At 42.5% G+C, this 20,246-nt stretch overlaps 1 protein-coding gene across 2 annotated transcripts in view; it reads left to right on the forward strand.

Moving 5' to 3' along the window:
• LOC137625333 (methylcrotonoyl-CoA carboxylase beta chain, mitochondrial-like) overlaps positions 1–20,246 on the forward strand; it is a 75,486-nt gene that overhangs the window by 13,479 nt on the left and 41,761 nt on the right. For both annotated transcript variants that reach the window (XM_068356175.1, XM_068356174.1), the window contains exons 3-7: positions 6,595–6,759; positions 8,342–8,520; positions 8,794–8,908; positions 9,436–9,580; positions 10,836–10,981. In XM_068356175.1, the coding sequence (XP_068212276.1) occupies positions 6,595–6,759; positions 8,342–8,520; positions 8,794–8,908; positions 9,436–9,580; positions 10,836–10,981 (750 nt within the window). The remainder of the gene's footprint in view (positions 1–6,594; positions 6,760–8,341; positions 8,521–8,793; positions 8,909–9,435; positions 9,581–10,835; positions 10,982–20,246) is intronic.

A 20,246-nucleotide genomic window follows, 5' to 3' on the forward strand; every position in this document is an offset into this window, starting at 1 on the left:
GTGGGGGTGTACATCAACAGCGCCATCTGTCAAGTAGGTACTCGAGTACTCGATGTCAACACAGAACCAATTTTCTCTCTGTCGTGCCACTGGCAAGACCTACCTAATACGCTGTTACTAACTGGATTTGTTTTCACAACTATTTGGTGAAGTACACTATAACAGTTTTGAGCTTTCGCTATGCAGGGGTTTTATCTTCATTTCAAAACTTGAACTCGTTTTGGATAGATTTAATTATGGTGACAAAGAGAGTATGGACTCTCTTTCACTTTTAAATGGCCGACCCTTCCCTTAGACGGAAGTGTGTTTAGGTTTTTAGTAATTTTGCTTAACACGTTATAGATCTATATATTTTATATCTCTCCGCCTTTATTAGGCCTCTTCGATTAACTTTCCTTTTATTATAAACATATAAAAATAAATTTTTATGTTTTGTTTATATGCGACCTTTCCTTTTAGTAGGCGGTCCTAACTTGGAACCGAAGTTAATCAACGTTGAGCCCGTTATATCGTATTTAACCTTTAAAGAATTTAAAACTTTTTAAATTTAATGTTTTATGAAAGAATTTCTTTGATAGTCTCGTACTGTTTTCAAAGATGAACTAACGTTTAGTTTTTTAGTCTACGCAGTTGTTGACGTTCAGGACGTTCAACATGCGCTCTATCGTTACGATAGAGAGAGAGTGTATCACGGTTTCACTTTGCAGTAAGAGTAAACCGATTCTAGCGTTTCGTTCATTCTTTCTTAGCTTAAATGGATTAAATTCTAAATTAAAGGAACTTTTTATTTGGAAAACCTTTCAGTTTTTTCCTTTAGCAAATAACATGTTTTGACGATATATAATTGGGCTCTTCTCTCAGGTGCGAAATCTAGAGAGAAAGAGAGAGATAGAGACGGAGGGAGAGAGAGGAGAGAAAACGTTTCGTTCAAGCGGGTAACGTTGTTCTCGTTTTACTCTCCTCCCTAGTCGCTGTAGGGGAAGAAGGTAAAACGTTTCTAGGGTTTTATTCTTGTTCCCAGGCTATGTGCGGTGAGAGATTGTAAACGTAGTTTATTTGAACTAGTGTTTAGTCTCTTTCCCAGCCACTGAATTCTTTATCTTTATATATGTTTTCTGTTGCATTATACGACTGTTTTCGCAATTACTACCTTTTAATGAAGGGTAGGATTGCGTGTTTCAGGTAGAAATCAGTAAAAGTTTCGATTTCAGTGAAATAAGTGCAAAACAGAAAATCAAAGTGATAAAGTGATATGCGCAAAGTGTTACAGTGTTGCGTCCGAAGGTTCGTCTGTTCGTGCCTGTCGTTCACCTAGTCCGGGACCTCTTGCAAGCTCCCAAGCCCAGGGAAGAAGTAATGTCGAACGACTTATGGGTTCGTCAGGCCTTGATCAACGAACAGACGTTTTTCCCTCCGTGGTTTCGGGCGTATCTACCCAAGATCGCCCCACCCACACAAAGACGAGAGAGCCCATTTACTTCTCGTCTGCGGAAGAGGTTTCTCGTAAGAAACCTTGGACCAAGGTCTCGCAGCTTATTAAGTGCAAGTCGGTCCCTTCCGCGCAAGTCCAACGGCCCAGGTGTAGCCACTGGGTCAGTTCGGACTCGCTGCAGTCTTCCGATGACTGCACACATCCTAAGAGAGGTAAAGCGGTACCGCAACAGGCAGTAACTCCGTCTGTTGCCGCACCTGCTGCTGTAGACCCTAAGTGGTCTTTGCTACAGTCTATGCAGACACAGTTAGCATCTTTTTTGCAGGAGTATCGTGCGGAGAAGGTTGCCGCTGCACCCGTTAGCCTACAACCTACCACGGTTGTGCGCCCAGCAGACGCTGTGGCTGCCTGCTCCCACACTCCAGCTGTGAGAGCTCCTCCACCCATGCGCAGTCGACCCTGCCAGACGCATGCTGACGTTCACAGACGCACCCGTTAGCCTACAACCTACCACGGTTGTGCGCCCAGCAGACGCTGTGGCTGCCTGCTCCCACACTCCAGCTGTGAGAGCTCCTCCACCCATGCGCAGTCGACCCTGCCAGACGCATGCTGACGTTCACAGACGCACGGAACCCTCCGTTGACGTGCGTGTGCTACCACAACAACAGGAGGGTGGAGTTGAGCTGCCGTAGTTTGACACGGTGCGTCAGCCTCCGCAACCCACTGTGGTTACCGCCACTCGCCCGCAGCAGTCTAGTCAGTCAGGAGTTGAGGCTTCCCCACACAGCTTTGGTTGTTGCCAGCTCACAGACTGTCAAGCGGTTACATGACGTTGCCTTCTGGTCTGCTATTAATGCATCAGTGCTGTATGTCCTCACGCACCTGTTGTGGTTGACAGTTCAGTTTTTTGACAGTTCACAGACTGTGAAGCAGTTACATAACGTTGCCTTCTGGTCTGTATGCTAATGCACCAGTGCTGTATGTCCTCACGCACCTGTTGTGGTTGACAGTTCAGTTTTTGACAGTTCACAGACTGTCAAGCATTACATAACGTTGCCTTCTGGTCTGCTGCTAATGCACCAGTGAGACCCTCACTGAGATAACCTAGCTTTTCTCGGACAAGGTTCCTGTAGATGAGAAAGTGCTGTTCTCCCTCCTACTGATATTCCTTTGAGGACTCTGTCATTTGGAGAGGAGCCTTAAGCTGCTTAGCCTCCTATGGACTTTAATTAAATCATGATGATTTTTTAAGGATCTTCGTCCGGATCTTGTAACTGCTGCTCCTCGTTCGCCTCACGTCAGAACTTACACTAGGCCTAGCTACTTCGAAGCCGTTGTTGTTAAGCTAGTGCTCTCTCGCTCTCCTAGAGAGCGTTACGTCAGCTAGGCGACTGGTTTTTGCACCAGGAGGAGTTTTAGGGATACAGCCTTTTGATTTCCCTTCTTTTTATCTGGCTTATAGAGCGAGAGTCTGATAGGACACGAGAGAAGTTCTCAGCTTGGGAGTTCATGCCTCTGCCCAGGTAGACTTCTCAATTCTGGTAGACTCGGCCAGGCGCATAGCCAGGAGACGCTCCAGTTGTTTACAGGTCAACTTCTCAACTTTTGTCGAGCCTTTGAAGTTTTGCTGTACTATTATGTCACACATAACAAGGCTTCCAGGGATGGTAAATGGTTCCGCTTCAGTCGCTAACCCCGTCTGTTGCCACACCTGCTCCCGTAGACCCTAATGGGCTTTGCTGCAAGACATGCAGTCCAAGCTTGTGTCCTTGATAGAGGACTTAATACGGAGAAGAACCTTCTGGCCAACAACCTTCCTACCGGTTGGTTGTGCGCCCTGTTGACGCTGAGGTATCCTACTCGCGTCCGCCAGTTGAGGTGGTTCCTCCACCGATGCGACCCAGTGTGGGTTGCCAGTCGCACGTTGACGTTAAGCGACGCTCGGAGGTGGTTGTTGACGTTCAGTGTGTCACTAGGAAGACGTTCAACAACCAGCAGAGGTGACTTGTTGTGACGCAGTGCGTCAACCTCAGCAACCCGGTAGGGTGTTGACTGCACAACCCAGACAGTCTAGACAGTTTCGGGTTGACGCTGTACTTCCTCGCGTCCCCATGGTTGTTGACAGTTCACAGACTGTGCAGCAGTACCATGATATTGCGTCCGGCTCCGTCACGCATCCACCAGTGCGACCGGACTCAGCGAGTCAGACGTTGCCCACTCCGTTGCCGTTTCCTCATCAGTTTCGGATGAGGAACCCTCTGATGAGGACGTTGCTGAACAAGACGATCTACCCCCAGCCCTGCTATCCATCCAGAAGATGCTGAAGAAGGAACGCTGCCCTGTCAGGCTGTGGATGAGTCTGGTTAGGACACTGTCATCCGTGGTTCAATTTGTGTCACTAGGAAGACTACACCTCCGTCCTCTTCTATACCATCTAGCTTTTCACTGGAAAAAGGACAAGACGCTAGAAACGGTCTCGATCCCGGTTTCCGGAAAGATAAAGTCTGGTCTGACTTGGTGAAAGGACTTTATCAACCTTAGAAAGGGTCTTCCCCTGACTGTTCAGACTCCCAACCACGTTCTCTTCTCGGACGCATCGGACGTAGGCTGGGGTGCGACATTAGACGGTAGGGAATGCTCGGGATTATGGAACTCGAGTCAAAGGACAATGCATTTCAACTGCAAGAAGCTACTGGCAGTACGTCTGACCTGGAAAAGCTTCAGGTCTCTCCTTCAAGGCAAAGTGGTGGAGGTGAACTCGGACAACACACGGCTTTGACGTACATCTCCAAGCAAGGAGGGACCTACTCTCTGACATGGTACGAGATCGCAAGGGACCTCCTCACCTGGTCAAAAGGTCTAGACTTTTCACTAGTAACGAGGTTCATCCAAGGCAACTTAAATGTCATAGCAGATTGTCTCAGTCGGAAGGGACAAATAATTCCAACAGAATGGACCCTCCACAAGGATGTATGCAAGAGACTTTGGGCCACCTGGGGCCAGCCAACCATAGATCTCTTCGCAACCTCGATAACCAAGAGGCTCCCAATAGTTTGCTCACCTATCCCGGACCCAGCAGTAGTTCATATAGATGCCTTTCTACTAGATTGGTCACATCTAGATCTATATGCATTCCCTCCGTTCAAGATTGTCAACAAGGTACTGCAGAAGTTCGCCTCTCACGAAGGGACAAGGTTGACGCTAGTTGCTTCCCTCTGGCCCGCGAGAGAATGACTCACCGAGGTACTTCGATGGCTAGTAGACGTTCCCAGAACACTTCCCCTAAGGGTGGACCTTCTACGTCAGCCATGCGTAAAGAAGGTACACCAAGGCCTCCACGCTCTTCGTCTGACTGCCTTCAGACTATCGAAAGACTCTCGAGAGCTAGAGGCTTTTCGAAGGAGGCAACCAGAGCGTTTGCTAGAGCAAGGAGAACATCCACCCTTAGAATCTACCAATCGAAGTGGGAAATCTTCCGAAACTGGTGCAAGTCAGTATCCGTATCCTCGACCAGTACCTCTGTAACTCAAATAGCTGACTTTCTCTTATATCTGAGGAAAGAACGATCTCTTTCAGCTCCCACTATCAAGGGTTACAGAAGCATGTTGGCATCAGTCTTCCGTCACAGAGGCTTAGATCTTTCCAACAATAAAGATCTAGAGGACCTCCTTAAGTCTTTTGAGACCACGAAGGAGCGTCGTTTGGTTACACCTGGTTGGAATTTAGACGTGGTACTAAGATTCCTTATGTCAGACAGGTTCGAACCGCTTCAATCAGCCTCCCTGAAAGATCTCACCTTTAAGACTCTTTTCCTGATATGCTTAACCACAGCTAAAAGAGTCAGTGAGATTCATGCCTTCAGCAAGAACATCGGATTCTCATCCGAAACGGCTACATGTTCTACAACTTGGTTTTCTAGCCAAACACGAGCTGCCTTCTCGGCCTTGACCAATATCGTTCGATATTCCAAACTTATCGTATGGTTGGAAATGAACTAGAAAGAGTATTATGTCCTGTAAGAGCTCTTAAGTTCTATTTAAAAACCTTTACGAGGCCCGTCTGAAGCTTTATGGTGTTCAGTTAAGAATCCATCTTTGCCTATGTCAGGGAATGCTTTATCCTATTTTATCAGACTGTTAATACGAGAAGCTCATTCCCATCTGAATGAGGAAGACCAAGCTTTGCTGAAGGTAAGGACACACGAAGTTAGAGCTGTCGCAACTTCCGTGGCCTTTAAACAAAATAGATCTCTGCAAAGTATATTCGACGCAACCTATTGGAAAAGCAAATCAGTGTTCGCGTCTTTTATCTTAAGAATGTCCAGTCTCTTTACGAGAACTGCTACACTCTGGGACCATTCGTAGCAACGAGTGCAGTAGTGGTGAGGGCTCGACCACTACAATTCCCTAATTCCATAACCTTTTTTAATCTTTCTCTTGAAATGTTTTATTATTGTTTTTGGGTTGTCCGGAAGGCTAAGAAGCCTTTCGCATCCTACTTGATTTGGCGGGTGGTCAAAGTCATTTCTTGAGAAGCGCCTAGATTAGAGGTTTTGATGAGGACCTTTAGTATGGGTTGCAACCCTTCATACTTCAGCTCCTAGGAGTCGCTCAGCATCCTATGAGGGTCGCGAGGCTCAGTAAGGAAGACGTACTTAAAAAGGCAGAGTAATTGTTCAAGTCGACTTCCTTACCAGGTACTTATTTATTTTATGTTTGTTATTTTGAATAACTGCTAAAATGAAATACGGAATACTTAGCTCATAATAATGTCAACATGTAATGCTGGTCTCTACCCACCCCCCTGGGTGTGAATCAGCTATATGATCATCGGGTAAGTTTAATATTGAAAAATGTTATTTTCATTAGTAAAATAAATTTTTGAAGATACTTACCCGATGATCATAAATTAAAGGACCCACCCGTCCTCCCCAATAGAGACCCAGTGGACCGAGGAGAAAATTGGTTCGTTGTTGACATCGAGTTCTTGAGTACCTACTTGACAGATGGCGCTGTTGATGTACACCCCCACCTGTATAGCGATCGCTGGCGTATTCCGCCCGTAGGTTTTTCTGTCGGGCAGCAGAGCTGACAGCTATTTGATCATCGGGTAAGTATATTCAAAAATTTATTTTACTAATGAAAATAACATTTTTTTTATAGGAGGAGAGAAAGGCATTGCTCTGCATGTTAAAAGAAATCGTAAGATGTTGGTTCGTGATAAACTGAAGCACATTTTGGATGACGATACAGATTTTCTCGAGTTTGCTCTGCTTGCTGGCTTAGGTCAGCCATACGGTGATGTTCCATCAGCTGCTGCAATTTGTGGTAAGTTTTCCGAGGACATAGTGTCAGAGGAAATTACCGTTATCTGAAACATTTTCTTACTCATTTCAAACTGCCTTGCTGTCACGCATGTTTTAACCCTTTTACCCTTCAAAGGACGTACTGGTACGTTTCACATAAGCCATCCCTTTACCCCCATGGACGTACCGGTACGTCCTCACAAAAAAATGCTATAAAAATTTTTTTTTCATATTTTTGATAATTTTTTTTTTTAGAAAATTCAGGCATTTTCCAAGAGAATGAGACCAACCTGACCTCTCTATGACAAAAATTAAGGCTGTTAGAGCAATTTGAAAAAAAAATATACTGCAAAATGTGCTGGGAAAAAAATAACCCCCTGGGGGTTAAGGGTTGGAAATTTCCAAATAGCCTGGGGGTAAAAGGGTTAAGTGGTTTGACAAGTATTTGCTGAATTGTTATTTAGAATAAACAAAGTGATTAATAGAATAAATAGTGTTTATAAACTAACAGGAGCAATAGGATAGAGCTGACATGTATTCTGAGTACAAGACTGTATTGTACAATGGGTTTTATGTTTCTTTACATTCTCCACATGAGTTTGCTGCAGTGTTTGGCTTTTAATTTGTTCTTACGTGAATATAAACCGTCGTTCTTTAGATAAGGAGTATGTTTTCAGCTCGAAGCTGGATGGCTGTTGAATTGTTTAATGAATAGTTAAGCGAAAAGTGGCAGCAAGGGCAAGGAACCGTGCCCCCTTATCTATCAAAGTCTCTTCGCTTATGTTTTCGACGACATTATTTCCAAATTTGTCATTTTATGAATATAATTTTCTAGATTTCTACCAAATGGTCTACCATGTGTAAGTGTGATGTTATCCCATTTTGTTTTAGAAGTTCTTTTTTCAATTTTGATATACTACAGTTTTGGAATACCAAATTAAGCTTCTTTCAAATACAACTTAATATCTAAGCCAACTTATCATGTAGTGAGCAGTATTCATAACTGAAAATTTGAGGTTTATCCTTATGAAACTTTTTAAAAATTCTTTGTTCCAACACGGTTACTTACCTAGAACTACCTTCTTAGGAGTTACTGGTAACTCTACCTAACCGACCACCTTTTTGTATAGTTTACCCTCTTTCCGTTTTCTACGGGGTCAACCTCAGGCAGTGTGATACGTGCCCTGAGGCGACCCGGGGTCGGGCAGCGTGCTAGCTCAGGTTGAATCGTCAGTAAGTTTCTGGTCGCGGCGTGATCAACATCTCGCCGCGCTCTCTCTTACCTTGTGCGACCCTTTGTGTCCCCCGATTCTTTGTGCTTACCGCGTGTTACCCACGTGTTTCCCTTTTACTTTCCCTTTGTATCCTTGTGTCTCTGGGTGTTTTAGCGTTGCATTATGGATCAACCTGAGATTGATCCCCACTCCTTGTGCTCCACGTGTAGGGGGAAAGTGTGTTCCCCTGCCTCTACGTGCCCGGAGTGTGCTAACTGGAGTGAGATCCAGTGGGTGCTCTTCGGGACTAAGAAGAAGAAGGCGGCTAAGAAGTCGCCTTTTGATTACCCAGTGATTCAAAATAATGATCTTTCAAATTTCCACTTCCAGGCATTGGAAAGATTCACGGAAGATACAGCATGGTCATTGCCAACGATGGAACGGTAAAGAGCGGTACGTTTTACCCCATTACAGTGAGGAAATTGATTCGGGCTCAAGAACTCGGTGAGATTAATCGCCTACCTTGCATTTACCTGGTTGATTCAGCAGGAGGATTTTTACCTCTCCAGGTATACTCTTGAACTATATTTTAAGTTAGAAAAGCTTTTTATCATTTAGAGATAAGGGCATAAAGAGAAGGACTTTAGATAGGTAACCTAGTGTAGTATGTTCCGTAAGATTTATGTCCTTAAAGTTGTAGTAACTTTGAAATTAAAATTCAGATATACATAAATTTTTCCCTGTATTTGAACTAGCTGTGTTTTCAAATATACTCTGTCACTATTATTATGTTAAGCATTTATATGAATAGGAAATGACTATGTTTATCCGTTTCTGTTTAGCATGATCTGTTTGCCGATAAGAAACACGGAGGTCGTGGCTTTTATAATCCTGCCGTTATGTCGTCCAAGGGAATCCCACAGCTGGCTGTCGTTTGTGGTTCTTGCACCGCTGGAGGTAAATGCTTGTGTTACAGTACTGTATTTGATATAATGAGAGAGATTAGTAATTGATTAATCAAATTGTAATTCTTACATGGGAATCTCACAATATTTTATGCACGCTTGAATTCTAAGGAAAAGCTTCAGAAATAAAAGCAATTATTGAATGGTCATCTGTATCTTTTGCCTCATTCTTAAGGTTTTTCTACATTTAATGATCATCATCTCCTTCTACGCCTATTGACGCAAAAGGCCTCGGTTAGATTTTGCCAGTCGTCTCTATCATGAGCTTTTAAATCAATACTTCTCCATTTATCATCTCCTACTTCACGCTTCATAGTCCTCAGCCATGTAGGCCTGGGTCTTCAAACTCTTTTAGTGCCTTGTGAAGCCCAGTTGAAAGTTTGTTGAACTAAGTTCTCTTGGGGAGTGCAAAGAACATGCAAACATTTCCTTTTTTTATGGTTACTTTAATTTTCATTTACATGTGGGCCTCAATTTATGCTTGGTGGAAAGATAGCTCATATGAGATTTATTTTCTAGGTGCATATCAACCATCGATGTGTGAAGATGCTGCGATTGTTACACGAATTGGAACCATCTTTTTGGGAGGTCCGCCTCTCGTGAAGGCCGCGACGGGTGAGGAAATATCCTCGGAAGATTTAGGGGGTGCCACAGTTCATTGCAGGTAATTGGTCAGAAAAGGAGTCTTCATAATAGAGTAGTTTGATGTAGGTTCTCTTTCAAGTTGTTAATTTTCCTGATGTTCCTTCAGACATTAGAATTATAGATCTGTCACCTTAAATTTCTTAATTAATCCAAGGAAAATTGGCTCATCTCTAATTGGAACACTATTTCATTTATGTGAAGATCTGAAGAACTATTGTTGGAATGGGGTAACATCTTTATATAGTTGAGATCCAGAAAAACATCATCATCTAAAAAAAATATTTGCTTGCTAAAAAGTAGAAGTCACGTCAGTTCAGGAATTGTTGATCATCGTAAGATAAACGGGAATCTGTGTGGCCTTGTGAATGTTGTATTGTCTTCACTTCGGTAAAATAGTGTAAGCATCATTTACAATACATAAACTCACTGTAAATATTATATTGCTCCTGAAGAACTAGAGAAAGTGAGGAAAATGGAGGATCTTAAATGTTTGCATTATGTTTACATTTTGTTATTCAAACCAATTGGATTATTTATAATATATTAATAATTATACCATAATACAGTATGTGGATGAAATATTCATCTGTTACAATGTATATAAAGTTTTATCACAGAATTTAGAAGTAACACCATAACACATCTCTGATTCTACTTGCCCCACCTAGAAATTGGAACCATGAATTAAGGTTTAAGCTAGATACTTAAATGCCAAGGTGCTGTTTATGTTATACAGAAAAGATTGCACCAATTTTTCCATTGCCACTGGCGTGATTGACCTGTCAAGTTGTGATACCGGACTGTTTTTGGCAATTCATTAATTTTTGGTGTTACGGAGCTGATGAATGAAATAGCATTTACATAGTTCCATCTGTGTCTCATATTAAAAGTGCCAATTTAGATGCTTGTTTATGTTACCATGAGGAGTTTGGACTTGAAAAGGATATCATCATTAGCAGTAAGCCTATAGATATCTCAGGAAAACTGCTGAAATCTCATTTTCCCATGAAAAAAATTGATCAGCCAAACTTTTGCCATCATGAAAAATCTAGGGCACAAAAGAAAAAGAAGAAGAAATTATCCCTACATAATCGTCTGATTTGAAAACTATATGGTAACTGTTCCCAAGGTTATTTTGATAAGCGCCATTGTAATGAAAAGTATCTTATATTCAGAGTATGAGAGCCGCAGTGCGGAAAATAATATTCCTTTAACACTGGCGTCAGTAATAGTCATCCAAGATGTTTAAGAGAATGTTGACCTCTTGATTTCAGTGTGAGCGGTGTCACCGATTACTTTGCCCAAACAGAAGAAGAGAGCTTTGAGGTTCTGCGTGACCTCGTCACGACCTTAAATTTAGACCCTGTTGAAGTCTCGCCGGAAGCTGAGGACCCACTTCTGGATGCTTCCACTTTGAATGGTAATGCTGTATTTGTGAGGGATTTTTCACTTTCTGCATCACATTGTATACAATGAATTTAACCCTTTTACCCCCAGGCTATTTGGAAATTTCCAACCCTTAACCCCAAGGGGTTATTTTTTTCCCAGCACATTTTGCAGTATTTTTTTTTTTAAATTGCTCTAACAGCCTTAGTTTTTGTCATAGAGAGGTCAAGTTGGTCTCATTCTCTTGGAAAATGTCTGAATTTTCTCAAAAAATTATAAAAAATATGAAAAAAAAAAAATTTATAGAATTTTTTTGCAAGGACGTACCGGTACGTCCATGGGGGTAAAGGGATGGCTTTTGTGAAACGTACTAGTACGTCCTTTGGGGGTAAAAGGGTTAAAGAAAATTTAGAATACTCTAATAAATACAGTATTGAGATTCATGACCAAGTGTAATTTATAGGTTAGCCATTGTATAAGATGCTCTATTCTTACTGTATGTTGTTTTAGTTATGCTTAGGTGAGGTTCGAGTCTATGAATTCCATCATTTTGCAAATAGACTGGGCTCTTGGTCCAGTTATTCAAATTTCATTGTTGCATGCATAAGCTCATATAATTCCTCTCTGTAACTTTTCTGAAATATTTAACTATATATTTGTATGAAAGGAATAGCTACGCGCAAGTGTTCATACCCTAAACTGGGAGGTGTTCGTTTGAGCAGGTTCCAAAATTGAATACATTCCAGTTGGAGAAAAGGTTTTCAGAAATCAGTACAGAAATTCACATACAAGAAATCTATTGATTGTTAGAATTATTTGCAAAAGGATTTGGAATACTAAATGATATATAATAAGCACAGACCATTAATAGTTGATCACTCGTACTATGCATGTAATATCTTTTATGAGGTATTCTGACTGTATGAGTCTTTATTAAAAATAGTCCTTGTCATTGAAGATATACAGCTTTACATTTTTAAGTGATTATTAAACTGTCTCTAAATTTTGGTGTAATTTAGAAAGGAAAAAGCGGCAAATAACTAGACCTCATTCATAATAACTAAAAGAGGAAGGCGAACCATCCACTATCCTTGCTATGAAAATGACTTCTACATACAATACAGAAGGCTCCCAACTTGCAAACATTTAACTTACAAACAAATCCAACTAAAAATAACAAAGATAAGATAAAGAAATATTGTAATAAAACAATATCATATCATTTAACCCTTTTACCCCCAGGGTATTTGGAAATTTCCAACCCTTAACCCCCAAGGGTTATTTTTTTTCAAGCACATTTTGCAGTATATATTTTTAAAATTGCTCTAACTGCCTTAATTTTTGTCATAGACAGGTCAGGTTGGTCTCATTCTCTTGGAAAATGCCTGAAGTTTCTCAAAAAATTATCAAAAATATGCAAAAAAAATTTTAAATAGCAGTTTTTTGCAAGGACGTACCGGTACGTCCATGGGGGTAAGGGGATGAGTTTTGTGAAACGTACCAGTACGTCCTTTGGGGGTAAAAGGGTTAATAGAGTAAGCAAAACAACATTTGTAATAACCAGTTGGATAACGGGGAAGGGTGGGCTGTGGCACCCTAGCAGTACCAGCCGAACTCGGTTGAGTCCCTTGTCAGGCTGGGAGGAACATAGAGAGGAAAGGTCCCCCTTTTTTCATTTGATTGATGTCGGCTACCCCCCAAAATTGGGGGAAGGGCCTTGGTATATGTATGTATGTAGTTGTTTATTACATATGAAACCTATTTATTGACTTCATGGATTTTAGGTTAGGCCTACCCTAGGCCAAAATCTATCGAAATTCAACTTAAAATCAGCTACTTGAACCCTATTAAGTTTGTAAGTTGAGAACCGGCTGTATGTTGGTTAGGAAACCCAACTGCTTGCCCAATAACTCTAGCTATTCTATATTGTTATGGAGTCTTTGGCAAACAAATCTTAACCCTTTTACCCCCAAAGGACGTACTGGTACGTTTCACAAAACTCATCCCTTTACCCCCATGGACGTACCGGTACGTCCTTGCAAAAAATGATATTTTAATTATAAAATAAATTTTTGAATATACTTACCCGGTGAATATATAGCTGCAACTCTGTTGCTCGACAGACAAAAAACTGTACAAAAAAACTCGCTAGCGATCGCCACACAGGCTGCGGGTGCGCTCACCAGCGCCAACTGTCGGCCAGATACCAAACTCTATGTAAACAAAGACTCAATTTTCTCCTCATCCCACTGCGTCTCTATTGGGGAGGAAGGGAGGGCCGTTTAATTTATATTTACCGGGTAAGTATATTCAAAAATTTATTTTATAATTAAAATATCATTTTTAAATATTTAACTTAGCCGGTGAATATATAGCTGATTCACACCCAGGGTGGTGGGTAGAGACCAGTTAAATATGTTTACATCTTATGAGCTAAGAGTTTTTATTTCATTTTAGAAGTTATCAAAATAACAAAAACAAAATAAATAGGTACCTGGTAAGGAAGTCGACTTAGACGATTACTCTGCCTTATAAGTACGTCTTCCTTACGGAGCCTCGCGATCCTCTTAGGATGCTGACAGACCCCTAGGAGTTGAAGTATCAAGGGCTGCAACCCATACAACAGGACCTCCTCAAACCCCTAATCTGGGCACTCTCAAGAAATGACTTTGACCACCCGCCAAATCAACCAGGATGCGAAAGGCTTCTTAGCCTTCCGGACAACCCATAAAAAACAACATTTCAAGAGACAGATTAAAAGGATATGGAATTAGGGAATTGTAGTGGTTGAGCCCTCACCCACTACTGCACTCGCTGCTACGAATGGTCCCAGTGTGTAGCAGTTCTCGTAAAGAGACTGGACATCTTTCAAGTAAAAATGACGCGAACACTGACTTGCTTCTCCAATAGGTTGCGTCCATTATACTTTGCAGAGATATATTTTGCTTAAAGGCCACGGAAGTTGTTACAGCTCTAACTTCGTGCGTCTTCACCTTAAGCAAAGTTCGGTCTTCCTCACTCAGATGTGAATGAGCTTCTCGTATTAACAATCTGATAAAGTCTGACCAAGCATTCTTTGACATAGGCAAGGATGGTTTCTTAACTGAACACCATAAAGCTTCAGATTGGCCTCGTAAAGGTTTAGTACGCTTTAAATAGAACTTAAGAGCTCTAACAGGGCATAAGACTCTTTCTAGTTCATTGCCTACGATCTCCGATAAGCTGGGAATATCGAAAGATTTAGGCCAAGGCCGAGAAGGCAGCTCATTTTTGGCTAGAAAACCAAGTTGCAGCGAACAAGTGGCTTTTTCCGACGAAAATCCGATGTTCTTGCTGAAGGCATGAATCTCACTGACTCTTCTAGCCGAGGCTAAGCATACCAGGAAAAGAGTCTTAAGAGTGAGATCTTTCAGGGAGGCTGATTGTAACGGCTCCAACCTGTCTGACATGAGGAATCTTAGTACCACGTCTAAATTCCATCCAGGGGTAGCCAAACGACGCTCCTTGGTGGTCTCAAAAGACTTAAGGAGGTCTTGCAGATCTTTATGTTGGAAAGATCTAAGCCTCTATGCCGGAAGACCGATGCCAACATGGTTCTGTAGCCCTTGATAGTGGGAGCTGAAAGGGATCGTCCTTTTCTCAGGTATAAGAGAAAATCAGCTATTTGAGCTACAGAGGTACTGGTCGAGGATACAGAAACTGACTTGCACCAGTCTCGGAAGACTTCCCACTTCGATTGGTAGACTCTAATGGAAGACGCTCTCCTTGCTCTAGCAATCGCACTGGCTGCCTCCTTCGAAAAGCCTCTAGCTCTCGAGAGTCTTTCGATAGTCTGAAGGCAGTCAGACGAAGAGCGTGGAGGCTTTGGAGTACCTTCTTTACGTGTGGCTGACGTAGGTCTACCCTTAGAGGAAGACTTCTGGGAACGTCTACTAACCATCGAAGTATCTCGGTGAACCATTCTCTCGTGGGCCAGAGGGAAGCAACTAACGTCAACCTTGTCCCTTCGTGAGAGGCGAACTTCTGCAGTACCTTGTTGACAATCTTGAACGGTGGGAATGCGTAGAGATCCAGATGTGACCAATCTAGGAGGAAAGCATCTATATGTATTGCTGCTGGGTCCGGGACTGGAGAGCAATAGATTGGAAGCCTCTTGGTCAGCGAGGTTGCAAAGAGATCTATGGATGGTTTACCCCAAGTGGCCCAAAGTCTCTTGCACACATCCTTGTGGAGGGTCCATTCTGTTGGAATTACTTGCCCTTTCCGACTGAGACAATCTGCTATGACGTTCAAGTCGCCTTGGATGAACCTCGTTACTAGGGAGATGTCTTGACCTTTTGACCAGATGAGCAGGTCCCTTGCGATCTCGTACAACGTCAGTGAGTGGGTACCTCCTTGTTTGGAGATGTACGCCAAGGCCGTGGTGTTGTCCGAGTTTACTTCCACCACTTTGCCTCGAAGGAGATACTCAAAGCTTTTCAAGGCCAGATAAACTGCCAACAGCTCCTTGCAGTTGATATGCATGCTCCTCTGACTCGAGTTCCACAGACCTGAGCATTCCCGACCGTCCAGTGACGCGCCCCAGCCCAAGTCCGATGCGTCCGAGAAGAGAACGTGGTGGGGAGTCTGAACAGCCAGGGGAAGACCCTCTCTTAGGTTGATATTGTCCTTCCACCAAGTCAGACAAGACTTTATCTTTCCGGAAATCGGGATCGAGACCGCTTCTAGCGTCTTGTCCTTTTTCCAGTGAAAAGCCAGATGGTATTGAAGAGGACGGAGGTGTAGTCTTCCTAGTGATACAAACTGTTCCAGGGATGACAGCGTCCCCACCAGACTCATCCACAGCCTGACTGAGCAGCGTTCCTTTTTCAGCATCTTCTGGATGGATAGCAGGGCTTGATCTATTCTGGGGGCTGATCGTCTTGTTGTTCAGCAACGTCCTCATCAGATAGTTCCTCATCCGAAAACTGATGAGGAAACGGCAACGGAGTGGGTAACGTCTGGCTCGCTGAGTCCGGTCGCACTGGTGCATGCGTGACGGAGCCGGACGCAACGTCATGGAATTGCTGCACAGTCTGTGAACTGTCAACAACCATGGGTGCGCGAGGAAGCACAGTGTCCACCCGAGACTGTCTAGACCGTCTGGGTTGTGCAGTCAACACCATACCGGGTTGCTGAGGTTGACGCACCGCATCAAAACAAGTCACCTCTGATGGTTGTTGAACGTCCTGAACGTCAACAACCACCTCCGAGCGTCGCTTAACGTCAACGTGCGGCTGGCAACCCACACTGGGTCGCATCGGTGGAGGAACCACCTCAACTGGTAGACGCGAGAAGGTTACCTCAGCGTCAACAGGACGCACAACCGACCGGTTGGAAGGTTGTTGGCCAGAAGGTTCAGCAGTAACCTTCTCCGCATTAAAGTCCTCTATCAAGGACGCAAGCTTGGACTGCATGTCTTGCAGCAAAGCCCATTTAGGGTCTACGGGAGCAGGTGCGGCAACAGACGGGGTTAGCGACTGAGGCGGTACCGCTTTCCATCCCTGAAAGCCTTGTTAATGCATGACATAGTTGTACAGCAAAACTTCAAAGGCTCGAAAACAGCTGTGAAGTTGACCTGTAAAAAACTTGGAGCGTCTCCTGGCCAGGCGCCAGGGAGAGTCTACGAGATTTGAGAAGTCTATCTGGGCAGAGGCAGGAACTCCCAAGCCGAGAACTTCTCTCGTGTCATATCAGACTCTCGCTCTATAAACCAGTTTAAAAGAAGGGAAAGCAAAGGCTGTATCCCCCAAACTCCTCCTGGTGATAAACCAGTCGCCTAGCAGACGTAAAGCTCTCTAGGAGAGCGAGAGAGCACTAGCTTATAAACAATGGCTTCGAAGTAGCTAGGCCTAGTGTAAGCTCTGACGTTTAGGCGAACGAGGAGCAGCAGTTACAAAAAGATCCGGACAAATATCCTTAAAAATCAGCATGATTTAATTAAAGTCCATAGAGGGCTAAGCAGCTTTAGGCTCCTCTCCGTCTGACAGAGTCCTCAAGGGAATATCAGTAGGAGGGGGAACAGCAACTTCCTCATCTAAAGGAACCTTGTCCGATAAAAGCTGAGTCTCAAGCAAGGGAGAGACCTACCGTGGTGGCAATGCTTTACAAGCAGAGTCCACACACACTGGTGCATTAGTAGCGGACCAGGACGCAACGTCATGTAACTGCTTGACAGTCTGTGAACTGTCAACAACTGAACTGTCAACAACAACAGGTGCGTGGGGACGCACAGCGTCCACTCGAGACTGCTTTGACTGTCTAGACTGAGCAGTCAAAACAACTCTAGAATGCGGAGGTTGACGCACAGCGTCAAAACAAGTCAACTCCGATTGTCAGCGAACGTCCTGAACGTCAACAGGAGCATCAGCAAGTGGCCTAACGTCCAAATGTGGCTGAAAATCCACACGAGACCGCATCGAGTGTGGTTCTAAACAACCTGACTGACGTGACTTAGCTACGCCAACGTCAACAGGATGCACAAAGGAACGTTAGGTTGGCTGAAAGCCAGGATATCGATGAGATAAACGGCTAGACTCAACGGACTAATCGGCAGAATAGTCTTCCATAAGGGAGGCAAGCATATTCTGCATGTCTTGCCGTACAACCCATTAAGGATCCACGGAAATGGTTGCGGTAAGAGACGAGGGTAACATCTGTGACCGCAACACTTGGCCAACAAAAAAGACTCTCGGAGTCTGTGTTACGCTTTTGTTAGGCGGCGAGCAGTTTTCCGATGACTGCATAGGGTCAGAGCTGTCCTAATGGCTCAACCAGGACGCTGGACCTGTCCTGAAAGGACTGACTTTCGCTTAAGGGTCTCGAAACCTTGTTACAGGTTTCTTATGCGAAAAGCCTTCGGATGACGAGGAGAAAAACGTCTCTCTCGCCTTATGGTAGGGGAGATCTTGGTAAGATACACCCGATACCATAGAGGGAAACGTCTGTTCGTTGATCAAGGCCTCTCGAACCCATAAGTCGTATGACATTACTTCTCCCCTGGGCTTGGGAGCTTGCAAGAGGTCCCGGACTAGGTGAACGACAGGCGCGAACAGACGAACCCTCGGACGCAACACTGTAACACTTTGCGCAATACACTTTATCACTACGATTTTCTGTTTTGCACTTATTACACTGAAATCAAACCTTTTACTGATTTCTACCTGAAGCACGCAATTCTACCCTCATCAAAAGGTAGTAAATGCGAAATCAGGCGTATAATGCAAGCATATTAATACCAGAAAAAAACAGTAAACATCTTTTAAGATAAAAAAAAAAAAAAAAAAAAAAAAAATTCAGTGGTTGGGGAAGAGAATAAACACTAGTTCATTCAAAACTATGTTTTCAATCTCTCACCGTACATTGCCTGGGGACGAGAATAAAACTAAAAACGTTTTATCCTTTCTCCCCGTACAGAGACTAGGGACGAGAGTAACTCGAGAACAACGTTACCCGCTTGAACGGAACGTTTTCTCTCCTCTCTCTCCCTCCGTCTCTATATCTCTCTCTCTTTCTCTCTTGATTTCGCACCTAAGAGAAGAGCCCAATTACGTTTCGTCAAAAAAACATGTTATTTGACCAAAGGAAAAAACTGAAAGGTTTTTCAATTAAAAAGTTCCTTTAAAATAGAATTTAAAACATTTAAGCTTTGAAAGAATGAACAAAACATCAGAATCGATTTACTCTTTCTGCAAAGTGAAACCGTGATACACTCTCTCTCTATCGTAACGATAGAGCGCAAACTGCGTAGCATAAATAAACTAAACGTTAGTTCATCTTTGAAAACAGTACGAAGACTATTCAAAGAAATTCTTTCATAAAATATTTCATTTAAAAAGTTTTAAATCCTTAGCTCTTTAAAAGCTATTTACGATTTAAAGGGCTCAACGTTGATTAACTTCGGTTTCCAAGTTAGGACCGCCTACTCTCAGGAAAGGTCGCATATAAACAAAACATTAAAAATTTATTTTTTATGTTTATTATAAATGGAAAGTTAATCGAAGAGGAAAAACTATAATTAATTTATAACGTGATAAGATAATTACTAAAAACCTAAACACACTTCCGTCTAAGGGAAGGGTCGGCCATTTAAAAGTCAAAGAAAGTCCATACTCTCTTTGTCACCAAAAATTAAATCTATCCAAAACGAGTTCAAGATTTAAGATGAAGATAAAACACCTGCACTGCGAAAGCTCAAACCAGAATATAGTACTTCACCAAAGATGATGGGAAAAACTCCAGGTTTCAACAGCGAGTAAAGTACGTCTTGTCGACACGTCGACAGAGAGAAAATTTAGTCTTTGTTTACATAGAGTTTGGTATCTGGCCGACAGTTGGCGCTGATGAGCACACCCGCAACCTGTATAGCGATCGCTAGCGAGTTTTTTTTTGTACAGTTTTTTGTCTGTCTAGCAACAGAGTTGCAGCTATATATTCACCGGCTAAGTTAAAGATTTAAAAACTGCTATTTACATTTTGTTTTTGCATATTTTTGATAATTTTTTGAGAAATTTCAGGCATTTTCCAAGAGAATGAGACCAACCTGACCTCTCTATGACATAAATTAAGGCTGTTAGAGCAATTTAAAAAATATATACTGCAAAATGTGCCTGAAAAAAATTAACCCCTGGGGGTTAAGGGTTGGAAATTTCCAAATAGCCTGGGGGTAAAAGGGTTAAGTTTGTAAGTTTAGAACCTGCTGTATGTTGGTTAGGAAACCCAACTGCTTGCCCAATAACTCTAGCTATTCTATATTGTTATTGAGTCTTCGGCAAACAAATCCTAAGACTATGTATGTGCAAAAATTGCTGGTCTTGCAATATTTTTTTTCACTATGTATGGAATTACTTCAAAAATAGATTTTAACAATATTCTGCCTTAGCCATTTTGAACAAACCTTAGATATTTAGTAAATTTTTGTAAATATATTTTCATGTTGAAAGAAATAGTTAATGTTTTCCTTTTGCAATACAGTAATTTGTAAAGTTTTTTGGGTGCTATTATAGTGTGATTCTTACCATCAGGATTCTACTGTAGTGTGATTCCTACCTTATTTTTCGGGTATGAGATGATTCCTACCAAAGGAGGATAGATAAAACCTACTTCTTAACACTATTTTAATCTATTCTATTCTATAAAACATGCTGAAAAATCCATAAAATGCACTTTAGGTTAGGTTAGGTAAAATGGCTTTTTTTTTTTGCACTGTTTGCTTGTTTAATTGGTTTGGTAACGCTTAATTGAAACGTTACTCTTGTAAT

The sequence above is a fragment of the Palaemon carinicauda genome, chromosome 32, assembly GCF_036898095.1.
Source record: "Palaemon carinicauda isolate YSFRI2023 chromosome 32, ASM3689809v2, whole genome shotgun sequence".
Lineage (NCBI taxonomy): Eukaryota > Metazoa > Arthropoda > Malacostraca > Decapoda > Palaemonidae > Palaemon > Palaemon carinicauda.